A 19,500-nucleotide genomic window follows, 5' to 3' on the forward strand; every position below is an offset into this window, starting at 1 on the left:
GGAATTTTATTTATGTTCAGTGTTGGTATATTCACTAAATTTACAAGAATTTTAGAAAAAAAATAATTTCGATTTAAAAAACATAATTTTTGATAAATTTTCTTTCAGATTCTAGAAATTTAACCATTTAGCTACTATAGACATTTTACTTTTTTAAGATATCATGTTTAACAAGAAAGTTATTAAACTTTTACTTTTCCTAGTAGTTACATGTTTTGAAAGTTTCATGCCAGAAAACAACTAGAATTATCAACATGAGGGTAGTGTTATTAAAACTATCAGAACTGCCATAAAACTTGTCGGATTGATTTGATATATGGTATGCTAGTTCGATATAGAATAAGCTTAATGCGTGCCATTTTTTGGGGTATTATATTGAAAAAAAAGGGTCTAATAGGCCCAAGACCACAATTAATGACCCCACTTTTCGTTGTTCACGAATATAGTTCCCTTTAATTAAAGTGTATTTTTTCTTAATTTTTTTTCTTTGCCTTTCTCATTGATTTCTTAGTTTTTATGGGGTGGAAGTGAAAGAAGAGAGGTAAAATAAATTTTTGGATGTTGTATTTAAACTGATTTTGATATGGAAAGAGTGATTAGGCCAAGTGCAAAAAGGTAATATTTACAGTTTTCGGAACATCTCTTGACTTGTCGATAGGGGTATGGCTGTGTAGTGGCTAAATTTTTAAGAGTCATTGGTTCAATCTTTCTGAATTTTGGATATATTTTTGGACTAGTACTATACATTACACACACAAAAGATTTGACAAAAATGCAAGGTGCAATTTTTTTAATGAGACAAAACGTTATAAAGAACTAATAGAGGAATTAATTGTGGTCTGTGGCCTATTATTTAATATTAAAAATTCATTTATTAATATTAAAAAATCAGACTGAATATTTAATATTAAAAAATGATTTTTTAATATTAATAAATGATTTTTTAATATTAAATATTCATTTATTAATATTAAAAAATGACAGTATTTTTTAATATTAAAAATTCGATTTATTAATATTAAAAAATGATTTTGTAATATTAAAAAATCATTTTTTAATATTAATAAATGATTTTTTAATATTAATAAATAGGGAATAAATTCCACAACGGCTTGCCATACAATAGTGCAAATTTCGGAATATGTACTTCAGCGTTACGTTTCCTATGAAAAGGGAAGAAAGTGACCATGCCCCTAAACACACTAATTATGTTCACTAAAAACCAAAGTTTTTGACGGAAATGCAACGAACTCGAAAATGGTCTAATTGTTATACTTGATATCCATATTTTGCAGAAATATGAAAGGTTTTTGATAGTTAGAATTTTTAAAAGACTAAGTACACTGCAGATCTACGGAGCCAAGATAAAAAAAAAATAAAAAACAAATGAATCCTTTGAATTGTTTTTTTCTAAACTATATACAAAACAAACGTTTGAAAATTAATAAAGAATTATATTCACAATTTTCAGTACATGGTTCGTGGAGCTCATATGGCCCATGGAATGACTGTCCAGTTACCTGTGGTGGTATTACTAATAACCAGTATAGATCCCGGGACTGTAACCAACCACAACCATCTTGTGGAGGATCGGCCTGTTCTGGCTCTTCAAAGCAGTATAAGATATGTAATTCTTCTCCTTGTCCAGGTAATATTTTCTAGAATATGTTTTTAGTTAGTGCTATGAAGTATATTTGATTATCTGTAAGTACTGTTTCCTGAAATGCAGTTCTATACTGTTTTAATATTTTTCTATAGCATAAACCTCCTGGTTTTAATTTTATTAAATTAGTTTGGAGATATTTTACAAAAACATTCGCTTTTAAGAGTTAGTTTTCACTGATATTGTATCAAAAAAAATACCTTAAAGTAATATTAGGGCACGGTATCAAACCCAGTTGAGTACAAAAAGTTCTGAAAAAAAAACTTATTTCTCAATTTATAACCCTACAAATAAATCAATAAAGAAAACAAATTAATTAGTTAACTTATAAGTTATATAAGTCTACATTTGTTTTACGAATTTCATTGTTAAAACAAATATGCATTTTGAATATGTTTTATTTAACTACTTATTCAAAGCAAAAGAGATCATAAAACTAGAAGTACAAATACAGAACATATCCGCATTAAGCTTTGCTTATGCAAATTTCCTTCAGAACAGTACAAAGTTTAATTATTTATAAACATTTTAAAATGTAAAAATAAATAGTTTAGGGTTATATAACAGCTTTCAATATTGATAGTTAACGGAGGATGGAGTGAATGGTCTAAGTTTAGCGCATGTCCAGTGACTTGCGGAGGCAGTACGAACACCCGGACAAGAGCATGTGACAATCCAACTCCTGCTTACGGAGGTACCGATTGCGTGGGTGACAGCAGTGAAAGTGCAGTATGTAATACTGTAGACTGTCCAGGTATGTATTTAAATGAATTTTCTATCACATAGTTTTGTAATTCAATGAGGTAATACCATAGGCAAACACACTTATAACTAAGTACGACAAACGACTGATAACTAACCTTCGACCAAAAACAGTAAGAATGTCAACTTAATGAAGAAGTTAAAGAGCATCGAACATCAAATATTCAAAACAGAAGTGCATAATCTGCCAAAGACAATCTTTGGTTTGCTTATAAACCCTGTTTTTTTTATAACATTGATCAAAGTACAGTTACAGAAAAAGACTGCATTAATGATATTTTATGGCAGAACAGGATTGCTGACTCCTGGGCTGAAAACACCCTCTGTGTATGAAACGACTAACAGTGACAACGATGCAGTGATTGTCAAAACTCGTCGAAGATACCACACTTATAATTATGTACGACAGACGCGCGTTTCGCCTACGTAAGACTTATAAGTGGCAAATCGAATCAAAACAGCTCGAAGTCGAAATTCAAATGAACTTGAAGAGCATTAAAATATGGGTATAATCTTCCCACTTCAGTGACTAGGATATTTTAGACGATTAATACATCCCAAAAAGCTAAAAGGGGGCCTCGATGGCCGCGTGGTCTAAGTAGTCGAACTACTGTACAACTAGCCTGTCAACACTTAGGTTGAAAGTTCGAATCCCGCACGGGGAAGGTGCACCCGACATCCAAGATAAGGAGCAATACAAACTATCGAAGTCGAAGAAAGTCAAACATCAGTTTGAAAAAAATACAGCTGATGCGCACAGTTTGTTCTAATGTTATGCTGTTACACCATTGAACATGTTAAACCTGACCATATTCTAAATGTGCCTGTACCAAGTCAGGAACCTGTAATTCAGTGGTTTCGTTTGGTTGCTGTCCGTCATATTATATTTGTTTTACTGTATTTTTTTTATCATAAATCAGACTGTTGGGTTTTTCGTTTGAACGGAATGACTATACGGTATGGGTTAATGGCCTATACTTGCTTAAATCCACGCCATTAGAACTTTGATAGATACCTGTCTCATTGGCAATTATACCACATCTCCTTATTTTACATAGTCAATAAAATCTACAATGAAAACTAAAATATGATCAAGACGAAAAAGACCAGCAACTGGAAAGAAGTGGGTGTGGGATAAGGTCAGGTGAAAACTTCTCGGTGCATTATGTTCATAATTGGCTTATCTTATAAACATTGGCTGTTTTTGTATGTATCCTTCTTTGAAATATTTGAATCCTCAATACCATTATGTATATAAGTTTGATCATCCCTTTTTGGGTATCATTCTAAAAGGCTAAAACTAATAGATTTATTGAGCTTTGTTATTTACAACTTCTTTCTTTTCATCTTTTACAAATGTACATATCACAAATATACCATGTAGCAAGTTTGAAACATAAAAAATAGAATTTAAAATTACAAAGTTGCGGAGTTGAAAAGTAAGAGTTGCAATTCTCGGACGTTTAATTACCGCATTGCACTGTTACAAATTAAGAACTGCAAAGTTCACGGGGTTACATGCTTTCAATTTAAGAATTAAAATGTTGAAATCTTGATTCGTTTGGCTTTTCATATACTGTTATATTTCAGATTATTGCGAATCGAAACCTTGTGAAAACGGGGCGTCATGTGCAAATATTCACTACGGCTACAAATGCACTTGTGTTGAAGGGTTCCAAGGCAACAACTGTGAAATAGGTGAATTTATTAATCTGATTATACAAAGTTCTGCAGAATTATAATATAAATATAGGCCGTCTCTTAAGCTTACTATCCCCCCAAAATTCAATTAACCGGTAATAATGATATTTTATGATTTCTAAGTTTCATCATAAAGGGACGACTTTTTGATATTATGTGGCTAGGGGGGGGGGGGGGTGGGGGGGGGGGCAGGGGGCAAGGGGGGACAGGAATATTTTTATGGATTGAATAAAGTCATGCGTTCGCAGAAATGTAATAGAGTGCCATCTTAAGATGAACAACCCCTTGAAATACTTTGAAGTCAGTTATACAAGGAAGTACAATCCACTTTTATTTTAGATATTGATGATTGTGTCTCTGTGGACTGTCTTCACGGCGGAAAGTGTAAAGATGAAGTGAATGCTTACAGTTGTGTTTGTGTTCCAGGCTACGCTGGTGTACATTGTGAACAAGGTATTCATATTAGGCTAAATTATCTTTGAATGAAACAATATATTTTAGCCATTATCAAATATGTCTTTGGTAAATCGATGAAGTGTTTTAAAGATCCTCAATAAGATATTTATCATCTATATATATCAATGAAGTGTTAAGAACCTCAATAAGAAATTTATAAATTTATATATTTATATGTGGTAAATCAATGAAGTATTAAGATACTCAATAAGACATTTATAATCTATATATTTATATGATATCCTATCAGACAATCAAGTTCGTTTGTGTTTTTGTTTAATTTCTAAATCATTGGTTCCTTCGTTACATTATCACAGAAACTTATTAGTCTATACAAGTACTTAATGTGTACGTGACTGAATCTTTCTGAGTATAGGTCTTTATATAAAAATCGGTCTGCGTATAGTAATTGTACACACATATCGTTCTGAGTATGCATATACTCAAATCTGACCGTCTGAAGGTACTGTATAAAATCAGTGTCATGAGTAAAGACATGGTTAAATAAAATAATCCTGGGACAAGATATTGTATACACGAATAGTCCTGAATATAGTTATTGTATACGCAAATTGTTCTGTGTATGAGTATTTTTCTCTTATTGTTCTAAGTATAAGCGTTGAATACACATAATGTTATGCGCATAGTAGGCATTGTTTACACATATCGTCCTCAGTAATGTTATTGTATACACAAAATCGTCCCGAGAATAGGACTTGTATACACAAAATCGTCCCGAGAATAGGACTTGTATACACTAATCTTTCTGAGAAAAGGTTTTGTATTCATGAATCGTCCTGTGTATTGGTATTGAAAACATAAATAATAATAGAATAGGCAATGTATACACAATTCCTTCCGAGTATAGGTGTGGTGTACACTAATCGTTATGAGTATAGCATTGTATGAATAAACCGTCATGTGTATGACATTGTATACACAACTTGTCTTCAATTTACATATAATATACACAATTAATTCTAGGTATAGGTATTGTATACGCACATTGTAATCGATCAAGGTATTGTATTCACAAACCGTTCTGTGTATAGACATTATTTATACTCATTTTCCTGAGCAAAGGAATTGTTTACACAATATTCGATATTGTATACACAAATTTTCATGAGATTATGTATTAAATACACAAATCGTTCTGAGTATCAGCATTAGATACACATATCGTCTTCATTATAGGTTTTGTATACACAAATAGTCCCGAGTATAGGCATTGTTTACACATTCAGTTTAGTAATTGTCATGTATATACAAGTATATGTCTCTGATGCATGATTTTTTATTATTAATTGTTTTGGCTTTTAACTAGCTGTCAGTAACTGCGAGTACTCTCAAATCGTACTTTCTTGTTTATTTGACCTGTTGATACTAATTGTATTGCTTTTTTGTTATTTAATGTTATTTAGGGTTATATCTGGTCTATATACCAGCTTTGATAAGTGTTTGGTATAACTATAAATTTTCGCTTCGTACTATGAACATCAAAATTATTTATTTTGTAAAAATATTTCCTTTCTCTATTGGTACTGTACACGTATACCTAACAACAAAATTATTTTCATTTACCTGTGTTTAAAGTTATTGCAAATGGATGGTATTTTTGTTCGAGCATATTGTTTTTCTTTAATTGTTTAACATTTCTTACCGATATAACATGTTACTTTTATTATTCTTCCCTTAGTTTATTTATTTTGTATTCAAAATTATTTATTTTGTAATAATATTTCCTTTCTCTATTGGTACTGTACACGTATACCTAACAACAAAATTATTTTCATTTACCTGTGTTTAAAGGTATTGCAAATGGATGGTATTTTTGTTCGAGCATATTGTTTTTCTTTTATTGTTTAACATTTCTTACTGATATAACATGTTACTTTTATTATTCTTCCCTTAGTTTATTTATATTGTATTTACATTGTGTCATAGGTCAAATTTATTTGTTCAGTGTATATTCAATGGTGTTAATATGTCCTTTGATTGAGTTAAGCTATTTCAGTTGATATTTTATAGTGTGTCTTTCTATGTTATGATGTTACACTATTGTTTCAGAAAAAGGGTGAAGGTTTGGTACCATTAAAACGTTTAAACCCGCTGCATTTGTTTGCACCTGTCCTAAGTCAGGAATCTGATGTTCAGTAGTTGTCGTTTGTTGATGTGGTTCATAAGTTTTTCTCGTTTCTCGTTTTTTATATAGATTAGACCGTTGGTTTTCCCGTTTGAATGGTTTTACACTAGTTATTTTTTGGGGCCCTTTATAGCTTACTGTTCGATGTGAGCCAAGGCTCCGTGTTGAAGACCGTACTGTGACCTATAATGGTTTACTTTTATAAATTTTGACTTGGATGGAGAGTTGTCTCATTGGCAGTCATACCACATCTTCTTATATCTATATGTATTGAATACCTGAATCGGTCTGAATATTTTCGTTGGATTCATTATTGGTTTTGTACACACAAATCGTACTGCGTATAAATAGTGCTTCCATAAATCGTTCTCCGTAAAGGTATTGCATCTACAAATCGCACTAAGTATATGCATTGAATACTCAAACTGTCCTGAGATTTAAAAGCGTACACAAATAGTTTTGAGTATATTTATTGTATACACTAACCGTTCTGAGTATAGGCATTGCATACACTAATCGGCTTGAATATAAATAGTGTACACAAATCGTCCTGAATGTACATATTGTATACACGAATCGTTCTAAGTATAGCATTCTATACACTAACTTGTATATACACATCGTATCTGTGTTATAGACTTAATTTGTTCTGAGTATAGGTATTGTATAAATATATCGTTAAGATCATAGGTTTTTTATACACATATTGTCCTGAGTTTAGGTATTGTCTACACAAATTGTTAACAATGTAGTTATTGTACACACAGATTGTCCGGCGATTACGAATACTTAACAGAAATCATCTTGTGTATAAGTATCGTCTACAAGAATCGTACTGAGTATAGTTATTGTATACACGAAATCAACTTGAGAATATATATGTATTCACAAATTGTTTTGAGTATATGTATTGTATATATAAATCGTCCTGAATATGGGGATTGTAGACATTATGAATTCTGATTATAGGTATTGTATACACAAATCGTTCTGATTAAAGGTATTATCTTCATAGGTATTGGATACATGAATAGTGTATATGTTATGTTTGCACAAATCGTCCTCAGGACAGGCATTGTATAAAAAGTCGTTCTTACAATACATATTTTATTAGTTACATGGTGTGTTAGTGACCTAATACGATATATATGGGGTCAGTAAATTCCATATGAGGTGAGGGCGAAGCTCGAATCCCCATATGGAATTTACTGACCCCATATATATCGTATTAGGACACTAGCACACCGTGTAACGAATTTATCTTACCGACTATCTTCCCATGTGGTATTAAGAGTAGCGGCCTATCAAAGTGATTAAAAAGACTTCAATACTTGATTTTAACATGTGTAAGAACCTACTTCCACTTGTCTATACAAAAAACAAATGCCAACAATAACAACGTGTTAGCTTAAAATTTGTTTTATGAATGTATTTCAATCGTTTATTACCAGTTTCTTCGTCTGTTTAAACCTTTCAGATGTCATTTTTGTTTTAAAAGGGAAGTAACCCCTTACTAACCCCATATGGTTGCTAACCGTATATAGTAACTAACCAGGTATTTTTTAGGACACCCTATATGAAATATATATGGTCACCACGTGTAGTCGATTAACCAATCATATCCCCATAAATCTATAGAAGGTAAGATAAAAAGACATATGGTCCTGAATGTAGGATTGTGTACACAATCGTTCCGAGTATAGGTATTGAATACACATATCGTTCTGAGCATAGGGTTCGCATACACATATATTCTTGTTTATAGGTATTGTATACATTGTCCTGAGTAGTAATATTTTGTACATAAATCGTCCTGTCTATTGGTATCGTAAACATAAACAATTCCAAATATAGGGATTATCAACATTATCAATTTTGTTTATAGGTGTTGTCTACACTAATCGTTTTGAGTATAGGTATTGACTTCATCAATCCTTTTGTGTATAGGCATTTTATACATGAATAGTTTAAGTGTTTTTGTAATGTTTGCACAAATCGTCCTTAAGACAAGGCATTGTCTACACAAATCGATCTGATAATAAGTATTGTATACGCAGATCGTTTGTTGTATAGGTTTTACATACACATATTGTTCTGTGAAAAGGTATTGCATACACTAATCGTCCTGAGTTTTAAAAATTTAGTTATTGTTTACAAACATCGTACTGCAAAAAGATTTTTAATAGAAATCGCCCTGAGTATAAGTATTCTTTACACAATAGTTCTGAGAATAGGTATCGAACAAAAATCGTCTTGAGTATATAGGTATTGTATACATAAATCATACTGAGTATAAGTAATGTAGACACAAATAATTCTAATTTTAGGTATTGTATACACATAACTTTCAGTATTTGCATTATATACACTTATCGTTATGAGTAAAGGTATTGTATACATTAATAGTTCTAAGTATAGGTGTCATATGCAATCATCGTTCAGAGAATAGGTATTGTCGACCGCAATTTATTTGAATATAGATATCGGAATCACAAATCGTCATGAGTATGACATTATATACACAAATCGTCCTTACGATAGGTATTGTTTATACACATCGTTTTGAGTATAGGTATTGTAAACAGTAATCGTTTAGAGTATATGTATTATATACACAAATAGATGTGAGTATATGTATTGCATGCACCAATGGTTATTGGTATATATATTGTATACACTAATCGTCCTGTGTATAGGGATTGTATCCATTGATGGTCCTGAATATAGACATTGTTTACATAAATCGTTCTGAATATCAGAACTGGATACACATTCATCTTTATGGTAGGTCTTCTATACAAACATTGTTTTGAGTATAGGCATTATATGCATAAATCGTTCCAAGTATAGGTATTGCATAGACACATCGTCCAGAGTATTTGCATAGTATAAACAATTCCTAAGTATAAATTGTGTACACGATTCGTTTTCAGGATAGACACTGTCTACACAAATCTTCATGATTATTAATATTGTGTACACAAATCGTTCTAAGTATAAGGGACTGCATACACAAATTAGTCTAATTATAGGAACTATAAAAAACAAATCGTTCTTAGCATAGATTTTGCATATCTACATCGTCCTGAGTATCGGTAATCAATTCATAAATCGTTCTGAGTATTGGCATCGTATGCATATATCAGTAAGAATAATATTTATTGCATACAAGGATCGTCCTGTGAATAGGTATTGGATACAGAAATAGTTCTTAATATAGGCATTGTACACAATGAGTAAAGGTATTGTATACAAATATCGTTCTGAACATAGGGTTCGTGTATACATATCTTCTTGTGGATAACTATTGTATATATGAATTGTCCTGAGTATATATACTTTGTACAAAAATCGTTCTGAGTATAGGCATTGTATACACAAATAGTTCTGAGTTTGTGAAAACACAAATGTATTTATTAATTAAAATTGGTTTTCAGAAATTGCGATTACTCTCAGATCGGTAAACTGTTTTTTTTCGGTTTTTTAAAGTGTTTTATGATTAATGCCTGCCAGACAAATCAATCCCTTTCCGACAGCTTTTACAGTTTGTTCTTATATTGTGCTGTTACACTAGTGTCCCAGGTTAGGGTGTTGGTTCATAGCTCACAAAAATGTTTAACCCCACCATATCCTTTATGTGCCTGTCCCAAGTCAGTAACCTGTTATTCAGTGGTCGTCGTTGGTTGTCTGTCATATTTGTTTCTGGTTTTTAGCATAAACCGTGCGGTGAGTTTTCTTTTTTGAATTGTTTCACATATGGTCATGCTGGTGCCACTTATATACTACTGTACGAAATTGGTTTTGCTTATTGATGACCTATAGTTGTGCACATCCTTGTTCGTGACTGGCGGATAGTTGTATCAATTACAATGATACCACACCTCTTATACTTTTATCACGAGTATATATACTGTATACACAAATTGTTCTGAGTATAGACATAGTGTACATTATTCGTGCCGAATCGATTCGAACGGACATAAAAGGTTGAGTCGGAAGTTGAAAAGAAAACAGTTTTTAATGTCCATTGACGAGTTCTTAAAACACCTGCTAATCAATTACAGCTTTGTGACCTGTATCTTCTCTGTCTTAATGGGTATGTATTTATCATGTAATAAAGGCAATAAAAATGTTACAGTATCATCTCATCAATGAATTTAAACATATTGGGTAGATTTTCTTACTTTTTTTTTGTAAAACATCTACTACGTAAATTGTAAATGAATCATTTTTCCTTTTTGAAAAAAATACAACAAAACAAATACTTTAAGAAAGCTCCGTTAGGAAATATTTGTTTATCTATTAATTTCCCCTAACCTTTTTTAAATGTCAAATTTCAAAATATGGTTCAGTGAAATTGCAACGAAACGGAATTTTGTTTTATACCCAGGATGGTTTCTTACAATATTTTGAATAGGTTTCATGAATTATTTTTATATATCAACATACAAAATTATCTTGTTTTCATTCCTACTTGAACCTTGAACTCATTTGATACCATTATTTAGTAAGTCAAACGGTAAATGCGTTCGTTATTAATGTGTAATTCACCTTCTTTTTCTTCTGTTCCCATCTGGACAATAATGATTCATGTTTCACAGACACTTCAGACGGGTCTTAAGCTTGTTTGTGCCGTCATTTCACTTGTTCATTGCCCAAAAGAAACAGTCCCAAATGCATATAATTTTCCAGAAAAAATGGTACATGAAATCATACAAATTGATAATTTATAAATATGTCAAACATTTGTTTTTAATATAAAAGATCACATCTGGTATCTTTTATAACATGTTTAATCTATAAGGGAATTACAGAACTATTGAATGTTAAGAAATTGCACGAAACTATGAGTTACAATTGAGAATGTAGACCGTCCCTGTAACTCACAATTTTGTGTAATGTCTTTTTACCGTGAATAATTCAAATATGTTGATTGTATTTTACCTATCCGTTGACGTTGTAATATTGAAGAGTTCAAACTGTTCTTACGTTACACGCAATAACAGTCAACTTGGAAATTAACAAGGAAAGCAGGCAAAGAACAAATTTTACAACAAAATGGATGATTTTAATTCAAATATTATGGACTATCTAATTTAAAGAAGCAGCAATTCAACATCATCAGCGTAGGAGATTTATATCTTGCAGGTAACTAAGATATTCTAGAACTTGTGTATTGATAGTAGAATAAAGATTTGGGATGACTGTCCGATGTTTTTCGAATATTGCCTGTTGCTTCCCTTTTATCTAGCGTTGTCTCTTCCGACGTACATGTATACTTTATTTTGATGATTTTCCAAAATCTTGCTTTTACTTGCTCAAACAAATATCCAAATTATTTTTACATAATAGTGGAAATCTGAGTTGAACGTGCACAAGTCCTTGTAACTCTTGCGTGTTAAAAATTGATAATTAAGAGACCTCATTTTTACACTCTTTTCACCGTGTTATTTGATTGGTAATGGGTCTTCAAGTAACAGAAAGGCTAATACATTAATTAAAAAAGTATTTTGTGCGTCAGGTTATATTTGAGTTTTTCTGATCCAAAGAGGATGTTTTTGAATTACCGACCTAATCGACTCATTTAAATTATTATCTATATTACTGTTTACGTTTTAATTATCAGATATCATTCAGTTTTTTTGAATATGATTTATCATTCGATCTTGGTTTAACTTTCAACACACACTCTGGAAGGCAGAAAATATTCCTCAAAACCGCTGATAAAAAATTAAGTGAATTTAAAAAAAGCGAAAACGCGAAATAGCCGATTCTGGCAATCATACCAACCAGAACATTCATGCTATGTGGTAGAGTTCAATACTATTATATATGCTATTTTCAACGTTATTATATATAGATGCAAATGGCAACAGGCTTTTAAATAAGAATGTCTATAAATGAAATAATCGGTACCGCACTTAATATGGCAGGTGTCATCATAAAGTTATATACTAGTAATTGTTTTAATTATAAAAAGACATTTAGACATTAGAAAAACTCATCAACTTGTGTTTTTCATTGTTATATAAATATATGTTAAAAAAATAAATAAATGATTTTGTTAATGTTCAAACAGTACCTACTCCGGTCTGTATCCGTTTACTATGATGTAATTATTGACCGGTAATTGATAACTTTAAAAAATACAAACAAATTGACATTTCCTTTACGTTTTTTAATTGACAGCAACTTTCACAGAGAAGCAGTTATAGATTATAATTATCTTCAACTTTTTAATTTAGGTATGTATTATATTTTTTGTCTATTTTTCACCGATTTATCTAAACATTTGATTCCGGTAAATTTTATTTTTGATTATTTTAACCGATGACTGTTTGCAAGTAAATCAGAGAAAAGTTAAAATTTGTTATGTGACTTAGATTAAAGGAAGGAATACTTGAAAATAGTTAAATAAATAAATAAGTATAACCTACCTGTATTCATCTATATTTACCTGTTTTTTTCCTGTAAAATAAATGCGTGCAAATGGAACCAAATGCTACGCGCAAACCTAATAATTTTTACTCGCAAATGTAATTGTAACCGCGCAAATGTAATGCATCATCAAAACCAATGTATACTTATTTTAATTTATAGGCAAAGAATGCGTCACAAATGAAGACTGTTTTCAATTTAGATATATAAATGTGTACGCTCAAAATGTATTGCTCTTTAGAATTTGAAGACATGTTTTGGCACATGTTGTATTTTCTGAAAAGCAAGAATTTACAAATGTAACGTTCTTTTTATCTCGAGTGCTTCACGTTGCACCTCGATAAAACGACTTTCACCTTTGGGTCGTGAATTTGCAAATGCCAACCTTTTATATGTTTATACGAGACCAAAGCAAAGGAACAATGCATATATTGCCGTATTTTGCCTCAACGCCACCATGCACTGTCGCAAATTTCCTGCTAAAATCATTGAGCTATACAAAACCAAGACACATATTTTAGATAACGAAGCGGCACATCAAGTTGTATGTAAGCCCGACTCCGGGTGCGGGATTTTCTCGCTGCGTTGAAGACTCATTGGTAGCTTTGGGCTGTTTTCTGCTCTTTGGTCGGGTTGTTGTCTCTTTGACACATTCCCAGTTTCTATTCTCTATTCTAGTTAACTTTACAGGAAATAATATACGAATAAGCTATTCAAATGAACTTCATAACAATATTGCCGATTTATATAATCGCACTTTCTGCTTGCGAAACAACATTTAATAATGTAGCAGGGAGACTAAACAGAAAGATAATAAAATTACAAACATAATGTAAAAGTCGCTTAAATTAATGAAAATCTACAAAACGATCAAGATCAAATGATAAAACAGTTCATTTTTTCTGAAAAAAAAAATACAACTGAAAATTTAAGGTCATTTGAAATTTGAGATAGCATGATCACTTGACGAAAGTTCCCGTATACAACTGCCATTTATTCAGAACTTGTCAAATTCTGAAATTCTAGAATAGGAATATTGTAAACAGACAATGTAGTAATACAAGGAATACAAAGTGTTTTTCAATATTAGTCCTACAGATACGATCTAAACAGCTTTAATTAACCCTCTTTGGGTAATTAGAAAATGTACTTCGGTGGGCTATTCCTGTAACTCTTTATGTCCTTATTAAACAACTAAACAACAGCAAAACTATTCTTTTTTTTTCGGTCACCTGATAATTAACAATAGATATATTTGTGCGTGTGATTTTATAAGATGTCTTAAGCGAGATTTTAACTTTAACGCAACCTAACGTTTTCAAAATGACGACAAATTTATTTCGCTGCAGCATTTTACTTGTCTTCTTAACCGTTAAAGGTGAGTATAAATAATTTGTATAAGAACTGAGATAACAATTTATCGATATGCTCTTAAAAGTATATCTATTACACCTTCTTATTACTAGATTTTGCTTTGATACATGTATAAAACTCAAACACAGCCGAGAAAAACAAATACTGTTCTATTTTGATGTACAGATATTCTTTGATATATACACAGAATCATTACATATTATGCGAATCATATTCAAGTTTCGAAAAACTGAGTCCAAGATGTGAATTTAGGGGATTGTTTTTTCATGAAACAACTATTACTTTTTAATATCCAGTCGATCAAGTGTTAAGATAAGTGCAAAGTTTAAAAAGAAATAAATTTCGACGTTCACATTTAGCAAATATATTCGCAAGTGAAGATAATAGACGACTGAGAAAAAAGATTTTTGACAATTCTGGGGAAATTGTTACTGTTTTTATTTTATAAGTCAATAGTTGTCTTTTTATTTCAAATATTAAAATCGAATTTGAAGAAGAGAAATATTTTATCGATAAGTTAAGAATGAATTATTTTATGAAAACAGATAAGATTGAAACGAAGAATGTTCTATGTAAAACATTAACATATTAATGGGAGATTTTTATGTCTTCTATAGTTATTTTGCACAGCTTCGAGTTTTTGTTATATATCAAACTATTAATATGGATTTTGTTTTAATTGAACTGAATCTAAATGAATATACATTGAACATTTTTTTTTTCTCAGACTAATACACTTTTAATAACTGATATCATATGTTCTACTGAACTCTCTCGCTGCCATCGGAATGCGTCATCCACTCACAGTTAAGATGCAAACTTGTGGCCTATTGTTCGAATGTAAAATTTGTACAGTAATATTTCATTGAACATATTCATTTACATATACAATAATTGAAAGTGTCCAAATTACATAACTAAAGAAATAATCAATGAAAAAAGTCAAACCCATATAATAACCTATGCAATTTTTTTTATAATATTACATAAATTATATGAAAAGAAGATCTTTGAATTAATCTACTTATATGCTAATGAAAGTTTTTTGCATTTCTTATAATTACACTTTTATGCTAATAAGACCATGAAAAAAAAGTTATCGAGTTTTACTTTTATTTACCTGTGCACTTTTTTGTGGAAGCACATGTCATCACGAATGTAACATTTCATTTTGATATTAAGATGAATTATTGAATGACGCACGATTGTTATCAATCAAAGAAACGGATTCTCGTGAAACATGCATGTTCTGTTCTCGTACTATGAACAACAAAATTATTTATTTTGTAAAATATATTTCCGTACTCCATGTATACCTTACCACAAAATTATTTGTATTTACCTGTGTACGTTATTTTATTTGGCGGCATTTTGTCCAAAGTTATGGTTGTCTTTCTGATATTGTTTTACATCTCACCCCACTTTTTTTTTTTATTAATTTTGTATTTACATTGTGTCATAGATCACATTTATTCGTTCAGTGGATGTTTACTTGTTACTGTTGATATGTCTTTTGATTGATTAAGCCATTTCAATTGATATTTTATAGTGTGTCTTTCTATGTTGTGATGTTACAATATTGTTTCAGGTTAGGGTGAAGGTTGGCGCCTGTTAAAACGTTTAAACCCGCTGCATTTGTTTGTACCTGTCCTAAGTCAGGAACCTGTTGTTCAGTGGTTGTCGTTTGTTGATGTGGTTCATAAGTGTTTCTCGTTTCTCGTTTTTTATATAGATTAGACCGTTGGTTTTCCTGTTTGAATGGTTTTACACTAGTCATTTTTGGGGCCCTTTATAGCTTGCTGTTCGGTGTGAGCCAAGGATCCGTGTTGAAGGCCGTACTTTGACCTATAATTGTTTACTTTTACCAATTGTAACTTGGAGTTGTCTCATTGGCACTCATACCACATCTTCTTATATCTATGTAATGTAATTATACTCAAATGAATGCACGCAAGAATAATTATTAGATCATCGATTACGGTTCATTGCTAAAGGTTTCATTATATTTACCTAGTTCTAGTTGAAGGATGCGATGAGCAATCAGGTTGGACAGGTTGGAGTTCCTGCACGAGATCATGTAACAAAGGTACAAGGACAAGGAGTAGGGAATGCTGCACCAGTTGGTGGAATTGGGGTTGGTGTGGCGGGACGAGCACAGAACACAGTTCATCATCTTGTAATACGCAATGTTGTGCAGGTAAACCATAACAAATGTCCTTGAATCTTTTTGTTGATTAAGATTGTAATCTTGATGTTATAGGATTTATTTTATCTTTCAAACATAATTGACATGATTTTTTTTATTCTTTGAAGTTCTTGATAAATGCCGAAAGTGATGAAGCTCTTTTCTTGTTTGTTTGTTGATAGCCTGCATTGACAGACAGTGTAGATGATTAAAAATTTATTTAAGATGAAAACATTAAGCAAAAGACTAGGAGCTTCAAATTTTCTTAAAAACTACGTAGAATTAAAAATTCTCATAGTAAAAAGATATATTCATAATTCATAGATCTGTTATAATGCTTTTCAAATGTTGAAACTTCCTCTGGCAAATTTGACAACCTAATGATCCAAAAGCACATATTATGCACACTTATTTGATACATGATTTGTACTACCACTGTTACCTCTGCTGGAATGAAATCCCTCTCTGAGGATAGCACAAAGCCAGATTCAGTTTTTAAGTATTGGCATGCTTAGCATTTTTCTGTCTCAAAATTTGCACTTGGTAAAATTATGTGGTCAACTACGATTGCAACTCCCTCGGTTGAAGTTTTGGGACTTGATTTTTATCTTTTCCCAAACATTTCTTTAATTGACTGTAGAACCTTTTGGTCTCGAGCGTAATACCAAAAACTCGTGTTGTGGGCATATACATACTGTCTTTCGTTTTTTTCTACCACTGGAACGGTGCCTCTACTGATTGACTTTCAGTCCCCGATGGTACCATCTACTAAGTTGTGAGTGCTTCGGTATTAACATGTTTTTAATAATTACTTTTTGGTAAATTTCAAGTGACCAAATTATGTAATGATGCCAATTTAAAGGTGACATTGACTGTTCTGTTTATGGCCTTATAGGTTTAATGTTCTTAAACAGTTTCTACATTCCAAATATTGGTCCGTAGCGTACCGTATGGAAGTTATTCCAGAAACACATCAAATGTTTATTGGAGTAATATCATACTTTTTTCAGTACATGGTTCTTGGAGCTCATATGACCCATGGAATAACTGTCCAGTTACCTGTGGTGGTACTAACAATAACCAGTACAGATCTAGATATTGTAACAAACCACAACCATCCTGTGGAGGATCTAGTTGTTCTGGTACCTCAAAGCAGTATCAGATATGTAATTCTTCTCCTTGTCCAGGTAATTTTTTTTATGAATATATCAATTTATAATGATTAATAATAAATGTAATTTCCAGTAAAGCACTAGTGCACTTGCTTTAAGTTGTTATAGTAAAAAAATATCATAAGATACAGGTTTTCGTATACTCACTGTACTACCTAACTTCATTTTATATCAGTTGACGGTCAATGGAGTGAATGGTCCAGTTATGGGTCATGTCCAGTCACCTGTGGCAGTGGAGCACATTCCAGATATAGAACATGTAATAATCCCACCCCTGCCAATGGCGGTGCATCATGTAAAGGATTGGACACAGAGTATGCTATATGCTGGAGCGGAGAATGTCCTGGTTAGTTTTATAAACATGTTTCATTGTTTTGTTTAGTTTAGTTTCTATTGCAATAATGATCACAGAACAGTTCTAAAAGCTGTTGAATGAAGTTTTTGCAATTTCAGCCCATAATACTTAAATCAAAAGAACAAATGAGAAAATTTTTAGCATTAAGCTTTGACCTTATCCATATTTTCTTCCGAAAGTTAAAACCTAAAGCATACATTTACATTTAAAATGTAAAATTAAATAGATAAGGATTTATATCAGCTTTCGATATTGATAGTTAACGGAGACTGGAGTGAATGGTCTAAGTACAGCGCATGTCCAGTGACTTGCGGAGGTGATACGAACACCCGGACAAGAACATGTGACAATCCAATTCCTGCTCACGGGGGAAACGATTGTGTGGGTTACAGCAGTGAAAATGGAGTTTGCAATACTCAAGACTGTCCTGGTATATTTTTAAATTAATTTTCTAGAGGAAAGCATATATTGTTGATATTTTATAATCACATAGTTTCATAATTAATATCAAATAAATTCAATTCTATAAGCAGAAATGCAGAATACAAATGTACATATCCCAAATTATCATTTTGCAAGTATAGAACATCAAAAATAGGATTTAAAATTACATAGTTGCAGAGATCCAAATTAAAAATTGGAAAGTTGGAATTTAAAATCTACTGAGGTACATACTTACAATTTAAGAATTGCAATATTTGAATATTGACCCCTTTGTCTTTTCATACAGTGTTATATTTCAGATTATTGCAAATATACACCTTGTCAGAACGGGGCATCATGTGCAAATATTCACTACGGTTACAAGTGCACTTGTGCTGAAGGATTCCAAGGCATCAACTGTGACATAGGTGAATGTTTTATCATATATATATATATATATATATATATCCATATTCGTGTGTTTCTTTGTCCTATATGTTCTCCCATTTATTTGTATTGTGGCCCTGTCATGTGATGTTGTCGTTTTGGTGTTGTGTTTGACGTTGCCATAAAAGCGGGAGGTTTGGCATGCCACAAAACCAGGTTCAACCCACCATTTTTTTCTTAAAATGTCCTGTACCAAGTCAGGAAAATGGCCATTGTTATATTATAGTTCGTTTCTGTGTGTGTTACATTTTAATGTTGTGTTTTTGTTGTGTCGTTGTTCTCCTCTTAAATTTGATGCGTTTCCCTCAGTTTTAGTTTGTAACCCGGATTTGTTTTTATCTCTATCGATTTATGAGTTTCGAACAGCGGTATACTACT

At 31.6% G+C, this 19,500-nt stretch overlaps 1 protein-coding gene across 1 annotated transcript; it reads left to right on the forward strand.

Annotated features, from left to right (window-relative positions):
• The first annotated feature begins 1,492 nt into the window (after positions 1-1,492).
• LOC127725950 (semaphorin-5A-like) lies at positions 1,493-18,248 on the forward strand. The gene is made up of 6 exons (XM_052233255.1): positions 1,493-1,544; positions 2,247-2,417; positions 4,016-4,123; positions 4,466-4,579; positions 17,736-17,912; positions 18,073-18,248. The coding sequence occupies exons 1-6, from the start codon at positions 1,493-1,495 to the stop codon at positions 18,246-18,248; spliced, it is 798 nt and encodes a 265-aa protein (XP_052089215.1).
• The last annotated feature ends 1,252 nt before the right edge of the window (positions 18,249-19,500 follow it).

This window comes from Mytilus californianus, unplaced genomic scaffold (assembly GCF_021869535.1).
Source record: "Mytilus californianus isolate M0D057914Y unplaced genomic scaffold, xbMytCali1.0.p SCAF_15, whole genome shotgun sequence".
NCBI classification, from domain to species: domain Eukaryota; kingdom Metazoa; phylum Mollusca; class Bivalvia; order Mytilida; family Mytilidae; genus Mytilus; species Mytilus californianus.

Coding starts and splice junctions, on each gene's coding strand:
- LOC127725950 (XM_052233255.1), top strand. CDS start 1,493: ATGGCCCATGGAATGACTGTCCAGTTACCTGTGGTGGTATTACTAATA. Junction 4,124..4,465: donor AGGCAACAACTGTGAAATAG/GTGAATTTATTA, acceptor CTTTTATTTTAG/ATATTGATGATTGTGTCTCT. Junction 4,580..17,735: donor TGGTGTACATTGTGAACAAG/GTATTCATATTA, acceptor TACTTTTTTCAG/TACATGGTTCTTGGAGCTCA.